The 24,624-nt window shown below is 43.3% G+C and overlaps 1 protein-coding gene across 3 annotated transcripts; it reads right to left on the bottom strand.

Moving 5' to 3' along the window:
- Positions 1–5,330: 5,330 nt before the first annotated feature.
- Positions 5,331–7,906, bottom strand: LOC139576215 (ribonuclease P protein subunit p29-like). 3 transcript variants are annotated; one of them, XM_071401998.1, is made up of 7 exons: positions 7,699–7,906; positions 7,460–7,512; positions 6,673–6,896; positions 6,457–6,534; positions 6,304–6,365; positions 6,005–6,106; positions 5,331–5,883 (listed from the first exon to the last, which is right to left on the bottom strand). In XM_071401998.1, the coding sequence occupies exons 1-7, from the start codon at positions 7,703–7,705 to the stop codon at positions 5,747–5,749; spliced, it is 663 nt and encodes a 220-aa protein (XP_071258099.1). In that variant the 5' UTR covers positions 7,706–7,906; the 3' UTR covers positions 5,331–5,746. The 3 variants fall into 3 exon arrangements, with proteins under 3 accessions (XP_071258099.1, XP_071258101.1, XP_071258102.1); XM_071402000.1 differs by having other exon boundaries at positions 7,446–7,512; positions 7,699–7,900; XM_071402001.1 differs by having other exon boundaries at positions 7,468–7,512; positions 7,699–7,818.
- Between the last annotated feature and the right edge of the window lie 16,718 nt (positions 7,907–24,624).

The raw sequence follows: 24,624 nt of genomic DNA, 5'->3' as shown, positions 1-24,624 counted from the left end.
TGGCGCAATTATTAGAAAATGGAAGAAGTTCAAGATGACGGTCAATCATCCTCGGTCTGGGGCTCCATGCAAGATCTCACCTCGTGGGGCATCAATGATCATGAGGAAGGTGAGGGATCAGCCCAGAACTACACGGCAGGACCTGGTCAATGACCTGAAGAGAGCTGGGACCACAGTCTAAAAGAAAACCATTAGTAACACACTACGCCGTCATGGATTAAAATCCTGCAGCGCACGCAAGGTCCCCCTGCTCAAGCCAGCGCATGTCCAGGCCCGTCTGAAGTTTGCCAATGACCATCTGGATGATCCAGAGGAGGAATTGGAGAAGGTCATGTGGTCTGATGAGACAAAAATAGAGCTTTTTGGTCTAAACTCCACTCGCCGTGTTTGGAGGAAGAAGAAGGATTAGTACAACCCCAAGAACACCATCCTAACCGTGAAGCTTGGAGGTGGAAACATCATTCTTTGGGGATGCTTTTCTGCAAAGGGGACAGGACGACTGCACCGTATTGAGGGGAGGATGGATGGGGCCATGCATCGCGAGATCTTGGCCAACAACCTCCTTCCCTCAGTAAGAGCATTGAAGATAGGTCGTGGCTGGGTCTTCCAGCATGACAACGACCCGAAACACACAGCCAGGGCAACTAAGGAGTGGCTCCGTAAGAAGCATCTCAAGGTCCTGGAGTGGCCTAGCCAGTCTCCAGACCTGAACCCAATAGAAAATCTTTGGAGGGAGCTGAAAGTCCGTATTGCCCAGCGACAGCCCCGAAACCTGAAGGATCTGGAGAAGGTCTGTATGGAGGAGTGGGCCAAAATCCCTGCTGCAGTGGGTGCAAACCTGGTCAAGAACTACAGGAAATGTATGATCTCTGTAATTGCAAACAAAGGTTTCTGTACCCAATATTAAGTTCTGCTTTTCTGATGTATCAAATACTTATGTCATGCAATAAAATGCAAATTAATTACTTAAAAATCATACAATGTGATTTTCTGGATTTTTGTTTTAGATTCCGTCTCTCACAGTTGAAGTGTACCTGTGATAAAAATTACAGACCTCTACATGCTTTGTAAGTAGGAAAACCTGCAAAATCGGCAGTGTATCAAATACTTGTTCTCCCCACTGTACATCCAGGTGAAAGCTATGATCCTTTATTGAAGTCACTTGTTCAATCCACTTCAATCAGTCTAGGTCCAAAAGTATTAACAGCTTCTACCCCCAAGTCATAAGACTCCTGAACAGCTAATCAAATGGCTACCCAGACTATTTGCATTGTCCACCTCCCCCCTTTTACACTGCTGCTACTCTCTGGTTATTATCTATCCATAGTCACTTTAAATCTAGCTACATGTACATATTACCTCAATTACCTCGACTAACCTGTACCCCCACACATTGACTCTGTACCGGTACCCCTGCATATAGCCTTGCTACTGTTATTTTACTGCTGTTCTTTAACTATTCGTTTTTTTAGTTTTAGATATATATTTTTAATTAACACTTACTTACAAGCCCTTTTGGAAAGACAAAATATTTAAGTGCATTTGAACGGGGTATGGTAGGTGCCAGGCGCACCGGTTTGTGTCAAGAACTGCAATGCTGCTGGGTTTTTCAGACTCAACAGTTTTCCGTGTGTATCAAGAATGGTCCACCACCCAAAGGACATCCAGCCAACTTGACACAACTGTGGGAAGCATTGGAGTCAACATGGGCCAGCACCATGTGGAACACTTGACACCTTGTAGAGTCCATGCTCTGATGAATTGAGGTGTACAAAAAATTAGGACACACTCCTAATATTGAGTTACAACCTCTTTTGATGGGCCATTCTTGATAAAACACAGGAAACTGTTGAGTGAAAAACACAGCAGTGTGCAGTACTTGATACACTTAAATCGGTGCACCTGGCACCTACTACCATACCCCGTTCAAAGTGTATCATTCATTTATAGGTCCAAAAATGTACGTAGCAACCAGGGATTCCAGCTTTAAGCAGAAATATTAATAACAATGTAATGATAGGGAAAAAATCGCATGGCTATAAATTATAGGAATATAATGATGGCTAGTGATACTAGCTAGTTGCAACTGAAAAACAAAACAATGAACTTGCTATAATTGAAAAGCAGCATTGAATGGAAAATCACAAATGATTTTGCTGCATGTTGACCAGATTCTCGCTCTGGGGAAAACCACAAATATTCGGTAGTATGAGAAAGTGTTCTCTTGATGGATCACTCTTATGGAATGTTGTATAAACTAGGACATAGGCCTACACAAAGACCAACTTCTGATAGGGAAGCATTGAAAAATGTCATGACATCACAATTCAAACAATCATACGTGATCTTCTCAGGCCACCTTATGATGGAACACGCAGATTAAAAAAGCAAACGCACAAACGGGCCATTTTCAGAGGCCATATCTTCTTTAAACACAACTATCTCCATCTCACCAAAAGAATGAGTAAACGATGTAATTGTGTTAGCTCAAACGTGTGTATCATTGAACTAGGTGCAAGAGTTATTACAGCTAACAGGGTTGGCCTTTTTTTCAGTAGAAAAAACACTACATGAAAGTACAGTTGAACTGTGCCTGATGTTTACCAAAAAGGCATCATTCTATTTTTAAAACAGACCATCATCAACTGTCTGTCAACAACCAACATTTAAAAAACAACCCCAATGTTGTCTGTCTGGTTGAGCAGAATACAGCAAAGACTGTACAGGTGGAGAAAAAGATGAAGACATTGTTTCAAGGAATACTCTTACCGGCCATTATACCATGACAAACATGAGAGATTTCTAACAAGCTTCACAAGAATACAGAAGTAGAACCAAAAAATTGTGAAATCTGGTTAATGTGCATCCTGTGGGTTTTTTTATGAGGGAAAAAACCCCAAAATATGTCCAAGTGTGGCTATTCTTTAGCATGGAATGCCAAGTCACCAGGGCAGAAAAAATAAACATAGCACATGCATGCAAGAAACAGTGGACTTGAATATTACACATACAAGGTTGAATAAATTGTATGCTTTTTTGCTGCATCAAATGAGGTTGCATTGCACGGACTGATACACCAGCCCTCTTGACCAAGACCTTACACCCTGTGAAAAGAAAGAGTAGAAAGCATATTTGAAGTCCCAGTGAAGAAGGAAGTGATGACATTAAGTTGTTCCCTTCCAGCTGGTCTCATACACACCCCCCTGCCCAAACAACGAAATATCTCATTCGTCGGCACACTACTTTAGAACAGGGATAGGCGTTTTACTGGGAAATAAAATGTTACAATATTTTACAAAACAGACAGCAAATGCTTTGTCTATTAAATTGATTAAAAAAAAATATATAAATTCAATTACTCCGTTTTCATTATTGTAATAGCATAAAAAGTTGACAAAATCATACTCATGGTTAATAAAGAAACAAATACACTGCTCAAAAAAATAAAGGGAACACTTAAACAACACAATGTAACTCCAAGTCAATCACACTTCTGTGAAATCAAACTGTCCACTTAGGAAGCAACACTGATTGACAATAAATTTCACATGCTGTTGTGTAAATGGAATAGACAACAGATGGAAATTATAGGCAATTAGCAAGACACCCCCAATAAAGGAGTGGTTCTGCAGGTGGTGACCACAGACCACTTCTCAGTTCCTATGCTTCCTGGCTGATGTTTTGGTCACTTTTGAATGCTGGCGGTGCTTTCACTCTAGTGGTAGCATGAGACGGAGTCTACAACCCACACAAGTGGCTCAGGTAGTGCAGATCATCCAGGATGGCACATCAATGCGAGCTGTGGCAAGAAGGTTTGTTGTGTCTGTCAGCGTAGTGTCCAGAGCATGGAGGCGCTACCAGGAGACAGGCCAGTACTTTAGGAGACGTGGAGGAGGCTGTAGGAGGGCAACAACCCAGCAGCAGGACCACTACCTCCGCCTTTGTGCAAGAAGGAGCAGAAGGAGCACTGCCAGAGCCCTGCAAAATGACCTCAAGCAGGCCACAAATGTGCATGTGTCTGCTCAAACGGTCAGAAACAGACTCCATGAGGGTGGTATGAGGGCCCGACGTCCACAGGTGGGGGTTGTGCTTACAGCCCAACACCGTGCAGGACGTTTGGCATTTGCCAGAGAACACCAAGATTGGCAAATTCGCCACTGGCGCCCTGTGCTCTTCACAGATGAAAGCAGGTTCACACTGAGCACATGTGACAAACGTGACAGTCTGGAGACGCCGTGGAGAACGTTCTGCTGCCTGCAACATCCTCCAGCATGACCGGTTTGGCGGTGGGTCAGGCATGGTGTGGGGTGGCATTTCTTTGGGGGGCCGCACAGCCCTCCATGGGCTCGCCAGAGGTAGCCTGACTGCCATTAGTTACCGAGATGAGATCCTCAGACCCCTTGTGAGACCATATGCTGGTGCAGTTGGCCCTGGGTTCCTCCTAATGCAAGACAATGCTAGACCTCATGTGGCTGGAGTGTGTCAGCAGTTCCTGCAAGAGGAAGGCATTGATGCTATGGACTGGCCCGCCCGTTCCCCAGACCTGAATCCAATTGAGCACATCTGGGACATCATGTCTCGCTCCATCCACCAACGCCACGTTGCACCACAGACTGTCCAGGAGATGGCGGATGCTTTAGACCAGGTCTGGGAGGAGATCCCTCAGGAGACCATCCGCCACCTCATCAGGAGCATGCCCAGGCATTGTAGGGAGGTCATACAGGCACGTGGAGGCCACACACACTACTGAGCCTCATTTTGACTTGTTTTAAGGACATTACATCAAAGTTGGATCAGCCTGTAGTGTGGTTTTCCACTTTAATTTTGAGTGTGACTCCAAATCCAGACCTCCATGGGTTGATAAATTTGATTTCCATTGATAATTTGTGTGATTTTGTTGTCAGCACATTCAACTATGTAAAGAAAAAAGTATTTAATAAGAATAGTTCATTCATTCAGATCTAGGATGTGTTATTTTAGTGTTCCCTTTATTTTTTTGAGCAGTGTATGAGCTATCTAAAAGCCAACAATGAGAGACCTACTTGTCAATGCAACTCAACTACCAAATGAAAATTTCAGGTCAGCAATGTTTCTAGTACCTACGTAACTTCAATTGACAAACCAACATCCAAACCAACAATATACAACAGGTACCTCGCAAAAAGTTGACCACCTAGGAAATTCCCAAATGATCAGGAAATTAAGCATCTTGTATACCAAAGACAGGCACATTTTCAGTTTCCACACACGTAGTATCATTGTATTGAAACTCATTGTGTTACTTCAAACTAGGTGATCAAGAAAATGTAATCTGTCATTTGACAAAAATGTATAGATATAGATGTTTATTGTACATACATTGAAGCAGATTGATTTAGTGCCACCTTGTGGACATAGGTAGTGTTGCTCAAAACAACTGAAAACAGATCATAATGCATTTACAATTATGTAAAAGAATTGAATCATTGACCAATCAATGGATACGTTTACAAAAAAAGAAAATACCAACACAAATGCTCTCTAAATCACAACTATGTTTTGATTGCTTTGAGTTTGTCAGGTCTTCTGTCTTTGCTACAGTACAAAATGCTATAGAACAGGACTTGCATCCAAAACAGATGCTGAGGTTCCCGTATAACTTGAAAATAAGAATTGAAGATGGTGATAGTCCTTATTATAGATCCTGACAGGAGTTGTTTACTTCTCTGTCCTTTGAGTTCAGTCTCATTACTACACTCCAACAGGATCACAGGTCTATGGTTCCTTTGACTTTAAATTTCTTTGCCGATCGCTCGCTGGAGCGGAGTTCAAACTTGCTACCATAGATATGGGAGACAAAGCCATCAATCTCCACGGCAAACACACTGTTTCGCTTGGGTATGACTGCAGAAGACGGAGAGAGAAGGAAGAAAATAGAATGTCAGCTTGGCAGTTGGAAAAAAAGTTCAATAACAGCAGACTTAATGAGTACCTAAACAAAGGTACTGAAATGTGGCGTACAAACCTTTCAGTTTGTCCTCCTTTGTGATTATTTTGAAGACATGTTTCATCTCCTGCACTAGGATTCCTGTGGTGCCTACATACGAGGGGCATTTGGACCTCGCCACTGTTTCACACATGCAAAAACGTTGGTGATCATTACATAGACATGATTAAGTCGCTCTGGATAAGAGCGTCTGCTAAATGACTTAAATGTAAATTATATACAATGTGCCATAGATGTGCTAAATAAGATCCTCAAGACTGGCATCGATTAGTGACAGTAACAGCAAAAGTGTTTTGACCAAATAAACAAGCTCTCACCTGTAAGAATGGCACCATGAAAATCAGCCTTCAACAGCCTCTGCTGAATTGTCTGTGGGTTGCTTCAACATAGATGTCATTTTATTAGGATTTAACATTCTAGCCATACAAAAAGCTTTGTCCTACATGAACCAAACACAATGCATTTCTTACCTCTCTGGTTTCAATCCGTTGCACAGATCTCTGATGTACTGTTTCCATAGCTCATGCAAGGGCAAGAAAAGCTCATATCTACAGAGATAAAAAATAATAATAAGCGTGTAAAAAAAAAAAAATGAAATACGCCTTATTAGAACGTAAACCTCTTACATGTCGGAGCAGTGTAAACAACATATTTAGTCCTACTACGAGGAAAAAGCATGTACAAACTTTTGATGCTCTGGTTTCAGCTGAAAGACCTTCATCTCTCTCCTTTGTTTAGCAGTGAGACCCTTCGCTTTCTTTTTCTTTTTCTTCTCCTTTTTCTTTTTCGCATACTTTAGAACCACAGCCTTGCGAAGCATGAAGTCGCCGATTTCCTTCTTGCTCAAACCCGGTAAACTGTTCTTCAGAAAGCCATTTGTGAACATCTCCGCCTGCTTATCACTCTGAGACTGTATGGGCACCAGAACAGACATATCCCATCACGAGACAACTATAACTAACAGGCTAGTTAGGCTATGTAGCTAGCTTGTCTGCACAACTGAAAACAGCTAGGCTATGTGACAGCATATTTAAGTGATAATGCCTGAGAAGCTGGTGTTTGAAGGATATATTAGTAGAGGGCCGGAAAACCATGCCAATATATCCTCCAAACACTGGCTTCGAAAGCATTATCACTTTTATACAACGGGTTACCAAAATATTCAAATAATGACTGACATAGTATGAATTTACTCATACTATTACATCCTTCCACAAGATATAGTTCCAACACAAATCTCGGGCTGCTACCCAAGCCGGCTGGTCGTTCATTCTATTGGTTCGGTTGCTAACCACCCAGTTTATAATGGTGAATATGTTAAAGAGTGTCTGTGATTAGATCCTAACAGCAGACTACCTAGTTGCAGTGGAAGGCTTTCTATAAATGCCTGTCTCAGGTTGTGTCCAACCTAATTCCTGGCTACATAATGATAGCTAACACAACAGTATCACATCAGTACCGTAGGATACCCACCACTATACCCAGAATGCGTCCCTGATCAGGAGGTAGGCTAGCCTGCACGAGTCCTAGAAGATAAGAGAACAAATGTTATGTTATCAGTTAGCATTTTAGCGAATGTTGTGAGATGTAGCTAGGAACAACACATATGCTAACGTTCGTAAACGTGTAGCTAGCTAATCTTTAAATAATGAACAACGAATGGATTCATGTGAGTAATAGTTCGTTTAAAAAAGACAGATTAGGATACTCACTCTCCATATTTCACCTGGTATGCAAGTATGTCTATAGAAGCCACAGCTCCAGTTGTAAAATAGCTAGCTAGCTCTCAACTGGCAATGCATGTATTCACAACACATGGGACTACCGTACGCAGGCGCACATCTGCAACACTGATTTAGGCCGGCGAGAAGCTATGGTTATTGCTAAATGGGATCCTTGAGACGTTCATACCGTAAACCTAGCCCTTGATCATGACTATTTGTTCCATTACATTATACATTGGAGGAAGGCCTCTTCTGTATGGGGGTGTTTTGTTAAGAACCCCAATGCTTGGTCTGAACATTAACACTAACATTAACATTAATATTAACGCTTACGGTCATAGCCGCGTGAAGTAGGGGTGCTGAGCTGAAAATTCTGAAAAATATACACTACGGTTCAAACGTTTGGGGTCACTAGTTTTTGTCCTTGTTTTTGAAAGAAAATCATTTTTTTTGTCAATTAAAATAACATCAAATTGATCAGACATACATACAGTGTAGACATTTCTAATGTCGTAAAGGACTATTGTAGCTAGAAACTGCATTTTTTAAAAGGAATATCTACATAGGCGTACAGAGGCCCATTATCAGCAACCCTCACTCCTGTGTTCCAATGGCACGTTGTGTTAGCTAATCCAAGTTTATCATTTTAAAAGGCTCATTTATCATTAGAAAACCCCTTTGCAATTATGTTAGCACAGCTGAAAACTGCTGTACTTATTAAATAATCAATAAAACTGGCCTTTAGACTTGTTGAGTATCTGGAGCATCAGCATTTGTGGGTTCGATTACAGGCTCAAAATGGCCAGAAACAAATAACTTTCTTCTGAAACTCGTCATTCTATTCTTGTTCTGAGAAATGAAGGCTATTCCATGCGAGAAATTGCCACGAAACTGAAGATCTCGTACAACGCTGTGTACTACTCCCTTCACAGAACAGCGCAAACTGGCAGCTTCATTAAATAGTACCCTCCCTATAGGCTGTCTCATCGTTGTCGGTGATCAGGCCTACCACTGTTGTGTCATCGGCAAACTTGATGATGGTGTTGGAGTCATGCCTGGCCATGCAGTCATGAGTGAACAGGGAGTACAGGAGGGGACTGAGCACGCACCCCTGAGGGGCCTCCGTGTTGAGGATCAGCGGATGTGTTGTTCCCTACCCTTACCACCTGGGGGCGGCCCATCAGGAAGTCCAGGATCCAGTTGCAAAGTGAGGTGTTTAGTCCCAGGGTCCTTAGCTTTGTGATGAGCTTTGAGGACACTATGGTGTTGAATGCTGAGCTGTAGTCAATGAATAGCATTCTCACAAAGGTGTTCCTTTTGTCCAGGTGGGAAATGGCAGTGTTGAGTGTAATACAGTTTGCATCAGCTGTGGATCTGTTGGGGCGGTATGCAAATTGGAGTGGGTCTAGGGTTTCTGGGATAATGGTGTTGATGTGAGCCATGACCAGCCTTTCAAAGCACTTTATGGCTACAGACGTAGCATAGCGGGATTTCTTATAGGCTTCCGGGTTAGAGTCCCGCTCCTTGAAAGCGGCGGCTCTACCCTTTAGCTGAGTGCGGATGTTGCCTGTAATCCATGGCTTCTGGTTGAGGTATGTATGATCGCTCACAGTGATGACGACATCATCGATGCACTTATTGATGAAGCCAGTGACTGATGTGGTATACTCCTCAATGCCATCAGAAGAATCCCAGAACATATTCCAGTCTGTGCTAGCAAAACAGTCCTGTAGCTTAGCATCTGCTTCGTCTGACCACTTTCTTATTGACCGAGTCAATGGTGCTTCCTGCTTTAGTTTTAGCTTCTAAGCAGGAAATCAAGAGGATAGAATTATGTTCAGATTTGCCAAATGGAGGGCGAGGGAGAGCTTGTATGGGTCTCTGCATGTGGAGTAAAGGTGGTCCAGAGTTGTTTTCCCTCTGGTTGCACATAGTGTGGTCTACAGCTTATCATGACATACTCTACCTCAGGTGAGCAAAACCTCGAGACTTCCTTAGATTTCGTGCACCAGCTGTTGTTTACAAATATGCATAGGCCGCCAATCAAAGCTACTGTACATACAACTTGATTTGACTTCATTTTATCTGTGGCCAATGGCACTTCTAATGTAACTCTATGGCAGCACCCAAGGGGCTAGAATTTTCTAGCTCTACCCATAGACTTGGCGGTGACGTAGTGTCACCATGAGTGACAGAACACTGAGCCAATCACGGCACAACGCTCCGTATTTTCTGCTGGCTTGCCCCACCACCACAGAAAGCACTGAGTTAGGCTGGAACACCTGCCTTTTGGAGCTGCCTTACTCAAGTAACCAAAAAAGAGACCATGTTTGTATGCGGCTTTATTAACGCAATGATATTTTTTTTTTTTTTACATTGTTTGCAAACTGATATGTGACACGTATTAATGTCAAAATAGTCAAAATAACATGCAAAACAGACAAGCCCCCCAAAGATGTGGGGCTCAAAACAGGTAGGGCCCTATCTAAATATGCCATGCTGTTGTGTGTTATTTAATGGACGTATAATTGCATAATATTTTTTTTTTTGCCACTTGGGGCTATTGTGGTGATCATGTAACCAAATTAATCACACTTTTTACAGTATTTGGGAGCACGGATTGTAGGACTTATATTAGGCATTTTGGCTGTTGTATTAGTGAATTCCACTCTGTATGTAGGCTTGTTATACCAATTTGCATTGCACAACTCCATCACGCAGAGGCTATATCCTTATCAATAAATGAGACAAAACAAAATATTGATTAAGTCTTGTCTATAACCTGTCCTGAGCGAAATAGCCAAGGGGTCTCAAATGGTCAAGACTATCTATAGCCTCTGTTTATTGGGTGTCATGTAGCCTAGTGGTTAAGAGCATTGGGCCAGTATCCAAAATGTTGCTGGTTTGAATCCCCAAAGTGAAAACTGTGTTGATGTGCCCTTGATTGAGCAAGGCACCTTAATCCCAATTGCCCCTGTAAGTCGCTCTGGTTAAGGGCGTCTGCTAAATTACTTAAACATCTTTTTTTTATATTGTCAGATCTGTTTCCCCTATCAGCCACTGAACGTGCTTCTTCAACTATTTTGTTTAACATTTATTTAGAGGCCTATGAGCTAGGGTCTCTTTTTAAAGGGAGCCCTATAATAAAAACACTTATAAAAATACAAAAATTCTAAAGACACCAGTACCCAAAATGATAAGACAAGATGCTTGCATGGGGATGTCCACGTCTCATAGAGCTATGCTCATGCTGTAGAGATACACCTAGTGGACTGAAGCTTCACTGTTGTAGGCATAACACAGCTAGTGCTATCTAGTCTTGCGCTGGCAAACTAATCCATTACATTTGCTATCTAAATATAAAGTAAACCAACTGAGAGGTAATAGAGAATGGAGACTTTTAACTTGAAAACCTCTTTTCCGGAATGCTAGTTCGGGTAGCACTCCTCACTGGCCATTTGGTGAATGTTTTTTTGCTGGTGAGATGAAACTGCCTAAACTCTGAAAGGTATTATTGTATGTCAGATTTGCAACACAAGATTTGTTCAAGCCTAAAATGTTAGTCCGTAATCATAACATGGTGTTTGTATGTTCACAGATTACATTTCACGTGTACGTTCATGTTTCATGGCTTTTCTTACGATCCTAACAATTTACGTATGGATTTTCTTGCGATCATAGCGATATGTATGGTCAACCTTTTGGCAGGTATCTTGCTCCATAGAATGTGGCTGTGCAACGATCAGGACAGTGCAGAGCTGGCGCCAGATATGGCTCGGGAAAAGTACCTCAATCCAGGGATGGGAGATGGCAGTGTACTGCTAATTGTCCCATTATCACAACTGACAAATCGAGAAGATTGAAATACCACTAGTGTTTTATGATTGCTAGTTGTTCCGTCAGCTAACTGGGCCAAAAATCTGTCTTCTCCAGCAGGTGGCATTGTTTACTTTCTTTCGCTCACCAAGCGAGGAGTTTTTGTATGGAGGTCAATGAGAGTGTTGAATTTGGTCAACAAAAAATGTAATCGCTTATTTGCTACGTGAAGTTTATTTGATCTAATATAAGTTTTGTAATGCTTAGGTTGTTACGAGTGTACTGATATGAGTAAGACATGTGACATCCCGGCAACTTTGAGAAAAAACACTTCATATCGGAGTTGTCTTGATGGCTATGCATATTCATGACAGGAGGCTAGTAGCATAGCATCTCTCTCCATTGAATACAGGCTGTTGACTTCAACACCCCACATTGAATATTAAAAAAGTTTTATCCACCAATCCAAAGAGAGGAATAGGCAAACTTGACAGCCCGCCGCTCCGCTCTGTCGACAACGAATCCCATTGTTAGGGTGGAGACATAGGTATCTCGTCATTATAACCAAATCTCTGATCCAATGGACTACTTGACCATTAGCTAGCCTAGCATGCTGACGAAAAACTAGCAGTTATTAAAAATGAGCAGTATTTCAATCTTCTAGATTTTTAAAATAAAACTACTGATTTCAGCACCCAAAGAATAGCCTGCAATTACACACGCCATTGTTCTGCGTAATTGCGGGCTATTCTTTGGGTGCTGAAATCAGTTGTTTTTTGAATAAAAACTGAATTTTATGTGACATCGGAGCTCCAGTCCACTCATACTAGCCGCCGCTCACCTTCATCGTAAATCGAGGAGTTGTGTAGTTGGCTACCCTACAAGTAGACTAATGCGTGAAGAGGCTTAATATGAATGGTTATCACATTATTTAGGAAGCTGATACTTGAGTGAGTCATTTTTTGAATGTTTAGCGAACTAGTTATTCTCCATAAGTCATGAACTTGCATCCTGCTCCTAAAATAGCATATGTATAGCATTTTCAAAATAAATCAAAATGGCATCCACACAAATTATACCAGACAAATATTCTACAATTATAGTCATCTTTTTTTGCTGGCGAGAGAGTCTCTTTGTAGTCTTATGCCCCAACAGTGATAATCCCCCCTCCTCAACAAGCATGCTGTTTTAGTTTCAGAGTGGCAGATCAATTTAGACCCAGAAAAGCTAGATTACTTTTTATTTTAAAGACTCGATTTCAGTGAAGCATCAATAGGCTGTTGTTGGGCAATGAAGTGCACTAAGCCTATGTTATGCCCACCAGCTTTCTGCTCCCTTGATGCCTGTTCTCCTGCACTTGTGTGTTTCTTCTAGTTTAGGTCGTCTCAATGTACTCCAGCAAATATTATTAAGGAGGCCGTCAAAAGATGTTCCGCATCTTTACTCAACCCCTGTTTCGCTTATCTAACTGACTGACTTGTATTCTTGTGTCTGTTTCTTTTCACCTTAAAGACTAAATGATTGGTCTCTGGTTTATGCCCTAGGACGTGAGAATTAAGTCATGATTTGACTATTGATTTCACTGTTCTTAAAATTCATATTGGCACTTGGTAGGAGGGGATTCTCATGTGGCCCTTTTTGACTACTGCCACAGTAGGTAGGCTACTTACCGGATACCTGGGAGATTAGAGCTCTCCTCTACTTTTGTGCTCTGATGTGTTATTGTGAAGGTCACAGATCAGTTTTAGTTCACCTCAGCCTCTGCAGCTCTGCTGAGCTTCACTGAACTTTACACTTAGTTGTTCTGTCCTCCAGGTTTTTACACTTGCTTAGGAGCGAGGTAGCTCCGTTGGTTAGAACAGACTGCTAATAATACCACTGTTGGGGTTTGGTCATTGAATGGGCAATACATAGCTGTAGGGACTGCAAATCTATCGGAGTAATTGTGTCTACTAAATAAACAAGGAAAGTGTTCGCACATACACTCTTTACATTTCTTTTGCTATTTAGAACCTAAAAGGGTTATTTCTACCTGGAACCAAAAAGGGTTCTCCAATTGGGACAGCTGAAGAACCATTTTGGAACCCTTTTTTTTCTAAGAGTATGTTCACCTACAAAAGAAAAGCACATAGCCATAGGCTTCCAGACAGTATCCCAAGAACTATGGTAGAACTAAGAGCAGAATGTAATTGGAAGCTAAAAAAAACTAAAATCTTGGCATATTGAATAGGGCCGTAATTGACACTATTAATCACATGTAAAAATGTCTAAATCATTTACCAGAGGGTTAAATTTTATAATAATATATAATATTAACGTAATGGGAACCAGTGTAACGGCTGTCTAATTCCTCCTCCTCGGATGAGGAGAAGGAGTAAGGGTCGGACCAAAATGCAGCGTTGAATGTAGACATAATGATTTATTAAATGAAAAAAAACGAAACACGAAGAACACTTGAGAAATTACAAAACAACAAAACGACGTAGACAGACCTGAACTTGAGAACTTACATAGACACGAAGAACGCACGAACAGGAGCAGACTACATACACGAACGACAAACTAAACAGTCCCGTGTGGTGCGACATACACAGACACGGAAGACAATCACCCACAAACAAACAGTGAGAACAGCCTACCTTAATATGGTTCTCAATCAGAGGAAACGTCAAACACCTGCCTCTAATTGAGAACCATATCAGGCAACACATTTAACCCAACATAGAAACACATAACATAGAATGCCCACCCCAACTCACGCCCTGACCAACTAAACACATACAAAAACAAGGAAAACAGGTCAGGAACGTGACAACCAGGTGTGTTCAATCAAGACAAAACAAAATAGAAAAAGAACGTAGATCGGTGGCAGCTAGAAAGCCGGTGACGACGACCGCCGAACGCCGCCCGAACAAGGAGAGGCACCAACTTCGGCGGAAGTCGTAACATGCAGTGCCTTCAAAAAGTATTCATACCCCTTGACTTATTCCACATTTTGTTGTGTTACAGAATTCAAAATGGATAAAAAACATGTTTTATCTCACCCATTTACACACAATACCCCATAATGACAAAGGGAAAACGTGGTTGTAGAAATATATTAAACTTTTATTGAAAATGAAATACAGAAACGTCTCATTACACAAGTCTTCACACCTTTAAGCCAATGCTTTGTAGGAGAACCTTTGGCGGCGATGACAGATTTGAGTCGTCTAGGGTATGTCTGTATCAGCTTTGCAGATCCGGATTTGGAGATTTTTTTCCCATTATTCCTTGCAGATTTTCTCAAGCTGTTAAGTTATGAAGCAAAGATCAATGATATAAAGAATTATTGAAAACAACTTGAGTATTTTAAATGAAATGATGGGCAAAAAGCCAAATTCAACTCTATCTTTCATTGAATCAGATGGCTTATTCATCACAAAACCATGTTGTTGCCAATTATTTTAATGATTACTTCATTGGCAAAGTGGGCAAACTTAGAAAGGAATTGCCAACAACGAACAGTGAGCCATTGTACTCATGCATTAAAAAACGAATAATAGAGGCATTGTAAGTTTGACTTTTGTAAAGTTAGTATGGGAGAAGTGGGAAAAGTATTGTTATCGATCAATAATGACAATCCTCCTGGGATTGACAACTTAGAGGGAAAGGTACTGAGGATGGTAGATGACTCTATAGCCACTCCTATCTGTCAAATCTTTAATCTGAGCCTATAGGAAAGTCTTTGTCCTCAGCCCTGGAGGGAAGCCAAAGTCATTCTACTACCCAAGAGTGGTAAAGCGGCCTTTGCTGGTTCTAACAGCAGACCTATCAGCTTGCTGCCAACTTTTAGCAAACTGTTACATTTTTTGTTTTTGTTGTATTTGTTGACCAAATACAATGCTATTTCTCTGTAAACAAATTAACAGCAGACTTTCAGCATGCTTATAGAGAAGGGCACTCAACATGTACTGCACTGACACAAATTACTGATGAGTGGTTGAAAGAAATTGATAATAAGAAGATTGTGGGAGCTGTAGTGTTAGATTTCAGTGCAGCCTTTGATATTATTGACCATATCCTGTTGTTGAAAAAATGTATGTCTTATGGCTTGTCAACCTCTGTCATATCGTTGATTCAGCGCTAACTGTCTAATATAACTTAAAGGGTTTTCTTTAGTGGAAGCTTATCTAATGTCAAACATGTAAAGTTTGGTATACAACAGGGCAGGCAGCAAGGCCTTCTACTTTTACCAATGATGTGCTACTGTCATTAAACAAAGCATGTGTGTTCATGTATGCTGATGATTCAACCATATACGCATCAGCAACCACAGGAAAGGAAGTCATTGAAATCCTTGCAGTCAGTTTTGGAATGGGTGGCCAGTAATAAACGGGTCCTGAACATCTCTAAAACTAAGAGCATTGTATTTGGTACCATTTTACCATTTTACTCGGCCTTGCAGAGCTGGTTAGGCTGTTTTCATGTTATCCAGAGTGTTGGTGACTGTAACTGTGCTGCTGGCAACAATTTAATTACGCTTTTTTGCCAACGTTTACAGACACCGGCCACATTCAACAGGTGTTGAACGTTTGTATATTCATCAGTTATTCTGCGCTCTGGCACACTCAGACGAGAGTGCTCTGAAATCGGAGTAGATGGCCAGACTGAATTTACGAACGCACCCGAAATGGTTACTTGCATAGTGGAGTCTTTTGTTAAGACCTGAAGCTAGCTAGCTAGCTAGGTAAACAATTAACCATAATCCCAACTCCTGACGTTACTACACTGCATGAATCTGCAGGTAGCTAACCAAAATGTAGCTAGCTAGACTTTCTTACCCATATACATCATGGATGGATGTGTCTCCCTGTCACGGGTGCCATGGTTGCACTTAGTTTGAAGATGTAATCCGGAGACATGTGTTTTCTCCATCTCCTTAGCTATCATACTCGAATGCCACTGATTTCAAAACTCGGTCCTCCAGAAAGTGGAGCGCAACACGTATGCAGTTTTACTATTTACATTTACATTTAAGTCATTTAGCAGACGCTCTTATCCAGAGCGACTTACAAATTGGTGCATTCACCTTATGATATCCAGTGGAACAACCACTTTACAATAGTGCATCTAACTCTTTTAAGGGGGGGGGGGGGGTTAGAAGGATTACTTTATCCTATCCTAGGTATTCCTTAAAGAGGTGGGGTTTCAGGTGTCTCCGGAAGGTGGTGATTGACTCCGCTGACCTGGCGTCGTGAGGGAGTTTGTTCCACCATTGGGGTGCCAGAGCAGCGAACAGTTTTGACTGGGCTGAGCGGGAACTGTACTTCCTCAGAGGTAGGGAGGCGAGCAGGCCAGAGGTGGATGAACGCAGTGCCCTTGTTTGGGTGTAGGGCCTGATCAGAGCCTGAAGGTACGGAGGTGCCGTTCCCCTCACAGCTCCGTAGGCAAGCACCATGGTCTTGTAGCGGATGCGAGCTTCAACTGGAAGCCAGTGGAGAGAGCGGAGGAGCGGGGTGACGTGAGAGAACTTGGGAAAGTTGAACACCAGACGGGCTGCGGCGTTCTGGATGAGTTGTAGGGGTTTAATGGCACAGGCAGGGAGCCCAGCCAACAGCGAGTTGCAGTAATCCAGACGGGAGATGACAAGTGCCTGGATTAGGACCTGCGCCGCTTCCTGCGTGAGGCAGGGTCGTACTCTGCGAATGTTGTAGAGCATGAACCTACAGGAACGGGTCACCGCCTTGATGTTAGTTGAGAACGACAGGGTGTTGTCCAGGATCACGCCAAGGTTCTTAGCACTCTGGGAGGAGGACACAATGGAGTTGTCAACCGTGATGGCGAGATCATGGAACGGGCAGTCCTTCCCCGGGAGGAAGAGCAGCTCCGTCTTGCCGAGGTTCAGCTTGAGGTGGTGATCCGTCATCCACACTGATATGTCTGCCAGACATGCAGAGATGCGATTCACCACCTGGTTATCAGAGGGGGGAAAGGAGAAGATTAATTGTGTGTCGTCTGCATAGCAATGATAGGAGAGACCATGTGAGGATATGACAGAGCCAAGTGACTTGGTGTATAGCGAGAATAGGAGAGGGCCTAGAACAGAGCCCTGGGGGACACCAGTGGTGAGAGCACGTGGTGCGGAGACAGATTCTCGCCACGCCACCTGGTAGGAGCGACCTGTCAGGTAGGACGCAATCCAAGCGTAGGCCGCGCCGGAGATGCCCAGCTCGGAGAGGGTGGAGAGGAGGATCTGATGGTTCACAGTATCAAAGGCAGCCGATAGGTCTAGAAGGATGAGAGCAGAGGAGAGAGAGTTAGCTTTAGCAGTGCGGAGTGCCTCCGTGACACAGAGAAGAGCAGTCTCAGTTGAATGACTAGTCTTGAAACCTGACTGATTTGGATCAAGAAGGTCATTCTGAGAGAGATAGCAGGAGAGCTGGCCAAGGACGGCACGTTCAAGAGTTTTGGAGAGAAAAGAAAGAAGGGATACTGGTCTGTAGTTGTTGACATCGGAGGGATCGAGTGTAGTTTTTTTCAGAAGGGGTGCAACTCTCGCTCTCTTGAAGACGGAAGGGACGTAGCCAGCGGTCAAGGATGAGTTGATGAGCGAGGTGAGGTAAGGGAGAAGGTCTCCGGAAATGGTCTGGAGAAGAGAGGAGGGGATAGGGTCAAGCGGGCAGGTTGTTGGGCGGCCGGCCGTCACAAGACGCGAGATTTCATCTGGAGAGAGAGGGGAGAAAGAGGTCAAAGTACAGGGTAGGGCAGTGTGAGCAGAACCAGCGGTGTCGTTTGACTTAGCAAACGAGGATCGGATGTCGTCGACCTTCTTTTCAAAATGGTTGACGAAGTCATCAGCAGAGAGGGAGGAGGGGGAGGAGGGGGAGGAGGATTCAGGAGGGAGGAGAAGGTGGCAAAGAGCTTCCTAGGGTTAGAGGCAGATGCTTGGAATTTAGAGTGGTAGAAATTGGCTTTAGCAGCAGAGACAGAAGAGGAGAATGTAGAGAGGAGGGAGTGAAAGGATGCCAGGTCCGCAGGGAGGCGAGTTTTCCTCCATTTCCGCTCGGCTGCCCGGAGCCCTGTTCTGTGAGCTCGCAATGAGTCGTCGAGCCACGGAGCAGGAGGGGAGGACCGAGCCGGCCTGGAGGATAGGGGACATAGAGAGTCAAAGGATGCAGAAAGGGAGGAGAGGAGGGTTGAGGAGGCAGAATCAGGAGATAGGTTGGAGAAGGTTTGAGCAGAGGGAAGAGATGATAGGATGGAAGAGGAGAGAGTAGCGGGGGAGAGAGAGCGAAGGTTGGGACGGCGCGATACCATCCGAGTAGGGGCAGTGTGGGAAGTGTTGGATGAGAGCGAGAGGGAAAAGGATACAAGGTAGTGGTCGGAGACTTGGAGGGGAGTTGCAATGAGATTAGTGGAAGAACAGCATCTAGTAAAGATGAGGTCAAGCGTATTGCCTGCCTTGTGAGTAGGGGGGGAAGGTGAGAGGGTGAGGTCAAAAGAGGAGAGGAGTGGAAAGAAGGAGGCAGAGAGGAATGAGTCAAAGGTAGACGTGGGGAGGTTAAAGTCACCCAGAACTGTGAGAGGTGAGCCATCCTCAGGAAAGGAACTTATCAGGGCGTCAAGCTCATTGATGAACTCTCCAAGGGAACCTGGAGGGCGATAAATGATAAGGATGTTAAGCTTGAAAGGGCTGGTAACTGTGACAGCATGGAATTCAAAGGAGGCGATAGACAGATGGGTCAGGGGAGAAAGAGAGAATGTCCACTTGGGAGAGATGAGGATCCCAGTGCCACCACCCCGCTGACCAGAAGCTCTCGGGGTGTGCGAGAACACGTGGGCAGACGAGGAGAGAGCAGTAGGAGTAGCAGTGTTATCAGTGGTAATCCATGTTTCCGTCAGTGCCAAGAAGTCGAGGGACTGGAGGGAAGCATAGGCTGAGATGAACTCTGCCTTGTTGGCCGCAGATCGGCAGTTCCAGAGGCTGCCTGAGACCTGGAACTCCACGTGGGTCGTGCGCGCTGGGACCACCAGGTTAGAGTAGCAGCGGCCACGCGGTGTGAAGCGTTTGTATGGTCTGTGCAGAGAGGAGAGAACAGGGATAGACAGACACATAGTTGACAGGCTACAGAAGAGGCTACGCTAATGCAAAGGAGATTGGAATGACAAGTGGACTACACGTCTCGAATGTTCAGAAAGTTAAGCTTACGTTGCAAAAAATCTTATTGACTAAAATGATATAGTACTGCTGGCTGGTGAAATAGGCTAGCTAGCAGTGGCTGCGTTGTTGACTTTGTTTGAAAGTGTAGCTGGCTAGGTAACCTCTAACTGGCTAGGTAACCTCGACAATTACTCTAGACTACACAATTATCTTGGATACAAAGACGGCTATGTAGCCAGCTAAGATCAAACAAATCAAACTGTTGTACTGTAATGAAATGAAATGTAATACTACCTGTAATACTACCTGTGGAGCAAAGCGGAATGCAACTACTCGCTCCAAACCAAACCGGAAGTGCGTATCGTAGAGGGAGAGGCAATAGAAGTGTTGTTTCTTGTATTATTGTCTTTTGTGTCTTTAGAGGACTGCTTCACCTTAATGTCCCCTTTCCCTTTTCTTCTGTCCTTATTTTGTCCCACTTTGTCCCTTCTTTGTCCCTTCTTCTCTTCTGCCAACTAGACACTCCTTGTTAGCTAGCTAGCTTCTTTCAGGAATGTCCCTAGCAACTGCCTAGCAACAGGTAAACAACTTAGCTAGCTAAGAAAACGGTATAATTTTATGAAAAATTGTTACTTTTTCAAAAGCCTTTCTTCTTTGTTTGCTGCTTGTTTGGTCTCCTATTCAGTTTGCAGTTTTCTTTTGATTTTTTTCGATGTACTTTACTCTAAAAAAACATTTAAATTTCAATATTTGTAGGAGCTCATCTTTTCAGCTGCTGCTGCTTAATTTGGAACTCCGGAAAATGCCAATACTATGCCAATATAAATTTTTAAAAGCCGCGTTAAACAAGATTACCTACACATACTGACCAGCTTAAATAGACAGAAGCGTGCTATATGGCAGACAAATCCAAACTAATCTCTCGGCATGTCCAGCACACTCATTATCTCAGTCAATTATGGCTAGCGGGAAGGTTGCTGGCTTTTTCTGTGGTTAAACCAACTAGGCTCGTAATTTAACAATTTAATTCCTATTTACAGATGGCATACAAGTTTGTTTTTAAGGCACATGAAAGTTCACATGATCGAGATGGCATTTCTGCCAAAAAACACATTTTGATTTAAAAAAAAGTTGACATTCAAAAGGCTCTCCTGTGAAGTAGTGACCCGCGACACATGCCTAATTTCCTGAAACGATGCACATATGGTAAAGTGCTGCAAATAAAAACCTTGTTAAGCTGCAACTGGCCCAGAACAGAGCAGCACATCTTCCTCTTCTTTTTAATCAGAGGGATAATATCAATCAAATTTATTTATAAAGCCCTTCTTATATCAGCTGATGTCACAAAGTGCTGTACAGAAACCCAGCCTCATAGCCGATCATTTAGAGTATCTCTACCGCTCCTGCTGGCTCTAGAGAGTTGAAAACAGCAGGTCTGGGACAAGGTAGCACGTCCAGTGAACAGGTCAGGGTTCCATAGCCGGAGGCAGAACAGTTGAAACTGGAGCAGCAGCACGGCCAGGTGGACTAGGGACAGCAAGGAGTCATCAGGCCCAGTAGTCCTGAGACATGGTCCTAGGGCTCAGGTCCTCTGAGAGAAAGAAAGAAAGAAAGAGAGAGAAAAAGAGAGAGAGAATTAGAGAGAGCTTACTTAAATTCACACAGGACACCGGATAAGACAGGAGAAATACTCCAGATATAACAGACTGAACCTAGCCTCCCGGCACAAACTATTGCAGTATAAATACTGGTAGCTGAGACCGGAGGGGTCGGGAGACACTGTGGCCCCGTCCGACGATACCCCCGGACAGGGCCAAACAGGCAGAATATAACCCCACCCATTTTGCCAAAGCACAGCCCCCACACCACTTGAGGGATACTTCAACCACCAACTTACTATCCTGAGACAAGTCCGAGTATAGCCCACGATGATCTCCCCCACGGCATGAACCCAAGGAGGGTGCCAACCCGGACAGGAAGATCACGTCAGTGACTCAACCCACTCAAGTGATGCACCCCTCCTAGGGACGGCATGGAAGAGCACCAGTAAGCCAGTGACTCAGCCCCTTTAATAGGGTTTGAGGCAGAGAATCCCAGTGGAGAGAGGGGAACCCGCCAGGCAGAGACAGCAAGGGCGGTTCGTTGCTCCAGTGCCTTTCCGTTCACCTTCACACTCCTGGGCCAGACTACACTCAATCATAGGACCTACTGAAGAGATGAGTGTTCAATAAAGACTTAAAGGTCGAGGCTGGATCTGCGTCTCTCACATGGATAGGCAGACCATTCCAGAAAAATTGAGCTCTATAGGAGAAAACCCCGCCTCCAGCTGTTTGCTTAGAAATTCTAGGGACAGTAAGGAGGGCTTGTGACCGTAACGTACGTGTAGGTATGTACGGCAGGACCAAATCGGAAAGATAGGTAGGAGCAAGCCCATTTAATGCTTTGTAGGATAGCAGTAAAACATTGAAATCAGCCCTAGCCTTAACAGGAAGCCATTGTAGAGAGGCTAGTACTGGGGTAATATGATCACATTTTTTGGTTCTAGTGAAGATTCTAGCAGCCGTGTTTAGCACTAACTGAAGTTTATTTAGTGCTTTATCCGGGTAGCCGGAAAGTAGAACATTGCAGTAGTCTAACGTAGAAGAAATAAAAGCATGGATAAATGTTTCTGCATCATTTTTGGACAGAAAGTTTCTGATTTTTGCAATGTTACGTCGATGGAAAAAGCTGTCATTGAAACAGTCTTGATAATATAGTCAAATATTAATACTCTCTCTTGGCTAAGAGTTGTTGTTTTTGTAAGAAACATTCATGTGTTGGAAATTCCAAATTGTTTGCATAGTCAACTCCTACACAACACTGACACACACACTTACCCCACCAGACATGCCACCAGGGGTCTTTTCACAGTCCCCAGGTCCAGAACAAATTCAAGGAAACGTACAGTATTATACAGAGCCATGAGTGCATGGAACTCCCTTCCATCTTATATAGCGCAAGTGAACAGCAAACCTCATTTAAAAAAACAAACAAAGCAACACCTTCATGGCACAATGCCTCTCCCCATGTGACCTACTTGCTGTGTGTATGTACTAGTTAAACAAACGTTAAATATATATTTTTAAATACATTAGAATGGAATGCAATCTTAAAACATATCCATGGGCTCCTTTGAGTTAAAATGATTACCCAAGGAAAGGATTTCAGAAATATCTCAATCTTATTGACAGACTGTCTGTTTTTTGATGTTTAAACTAGCCCTGCTAATCGTTATGATAACACAGGCACGGACTATTTCCCACTCAATTTCTACCATCCACAAAAGAGCTGAGTTCACATGTTCTACGTAGGTCTGCTAAACATAAGATAACAAACTGACTGTACAAAAGGGCTTGGCTGCATGACCAGTACATACCATATCTGGCATACAGTGCATTCAGAATGTTTTCAGACTCCTTTACTTTTTCCACATTTGATTACGTTACAGCCTTATTCTAAAATGGATTAAGTCGTTTTCCCCCCTCATTAATCTACACACAATACCCCACAATGACAATGCAAAAACTGTTTTTTAGAAATGTTAGCAAATTAATACAAATAAATAAATATCACATTTATGTAAGTAATCAGACCCTTTACTCAGTACTTTGTTGAAGCACATTTGGCAGCGATTTCAGCCTTGAGTTTTCTTGGGTATGATGCTACAAGCTTGGCACACCTGTATATGGGGTGTTTCTCCCATTCTTCTCTGCAGATCCTCTCAAGCTCTGTCAGGTTGGATGGGGAGCGTCGCTGCACAGGTATTTTCAGGTCCCTCCAGAGATGTTTGACCGGGTTCAAGTCCGGGCTCTGGCTGGGCCACTCAAGGACATTCAGAGACTTGTCCAGACCGCGTTGTCTTGGCTATGTACTTAGGGTCGTTGTCCTGTTGGAAGATGAACCTTCGCCCCAGTCTGAGGTCCTGAGCGCTCTGGAGCAGGTTTTCATCAAGGATCTCTCTGTACTTTGCTCCGTTCATCTTTCCCTCAATCTCTGACTAGTCTCCCAGTCCCTGCCGCTGAAAAACATCCCCACAGCATGATGCTGCCACCACCATCCTTTGCTGTAGGGATGGTGCCAGGTTTCGTCCAGACGTGACACTTGCCATTCAGGCCAAAGAGTTCAATCTTGGTTTCATCAGACCAGAGAATCTTGTTTCTCATGGTCTGAGAGCCTTTTGGCAAACTCCTAGTGGGCTGTCATATACCTTTTACTGAGGAGTGGATTCAGTCTAGCCACACTACCATAAAGGCCTGATTGGTGCAGAGATGATTGTTCTTCTGGAAGGTTTTCCTATCTCCACAGAGGAGCTCTGAAGCTCTTTCAGAGTGGCAATCGGGTTCTTGGTCGCCTCCCTGACCAAGACCCTTCTCGCCCAATTGCTCAGTTTGATGGTTCCAAACTTCTTCAATTTAAGAGTGATGGTGGCCACTGTTCTTGGGGACCTTCAATGCTACAGAAATGTGTTGGTATCCTTCTCCAGATCTGTGCTTCAACACAATCCTGTATCGGAGCTCTACGGCCAATTCCTTCGACCTCATGGATTGTTTTTTGCTCTGACATGGGTCGTCAACTGTGGGACCTTATATAGACAGATGTGTGCCTTTCCAAATAATGTCCAATCAATTTATTTTACCACAGGTGCACTCCATTCAAGTTGTAGAAACATCTCAAGGATGATCAATGGAAACAGGAAGCACCTGAGCTCAATTTCGAGTCTCATAAAAAAGGGTCTGAATACTTATGTAATTAAAGTATTTCTGTTTTTATTCTGCATAAAACATTTTTTTTAAAGAACCTGTTTTTGCTTTGTCATTATGGGGTATTGTGTGTAGATTGATGAGAAAAAAATTATTGAATCAATTTTAGAATAAAGCTGTAACGTAACAAAATGTGGAAAAAGCCAAGGGGTCTGA

Source organism: Salvelinus alpinus, chromosome 5 (assembly GCF_045679555.1).
Source record: "Salvelinus alpinus chromosome 5, SLU_Salpinus.1, whole genome shotgun sequence".
NCBI classification, from domain to species: domain Eukaryota; kingdom Metazoa; phylum Chordata; class Actinopteri; order Salmoniformes; family Salmonidae; genus Salvelinus; species Salvelinus alpinus.
The sequence above is the reverse complement of the archived record's forward strand: the minus strand, read 5'-3'. Positions and strand labels throughout refer to the sequence as shown.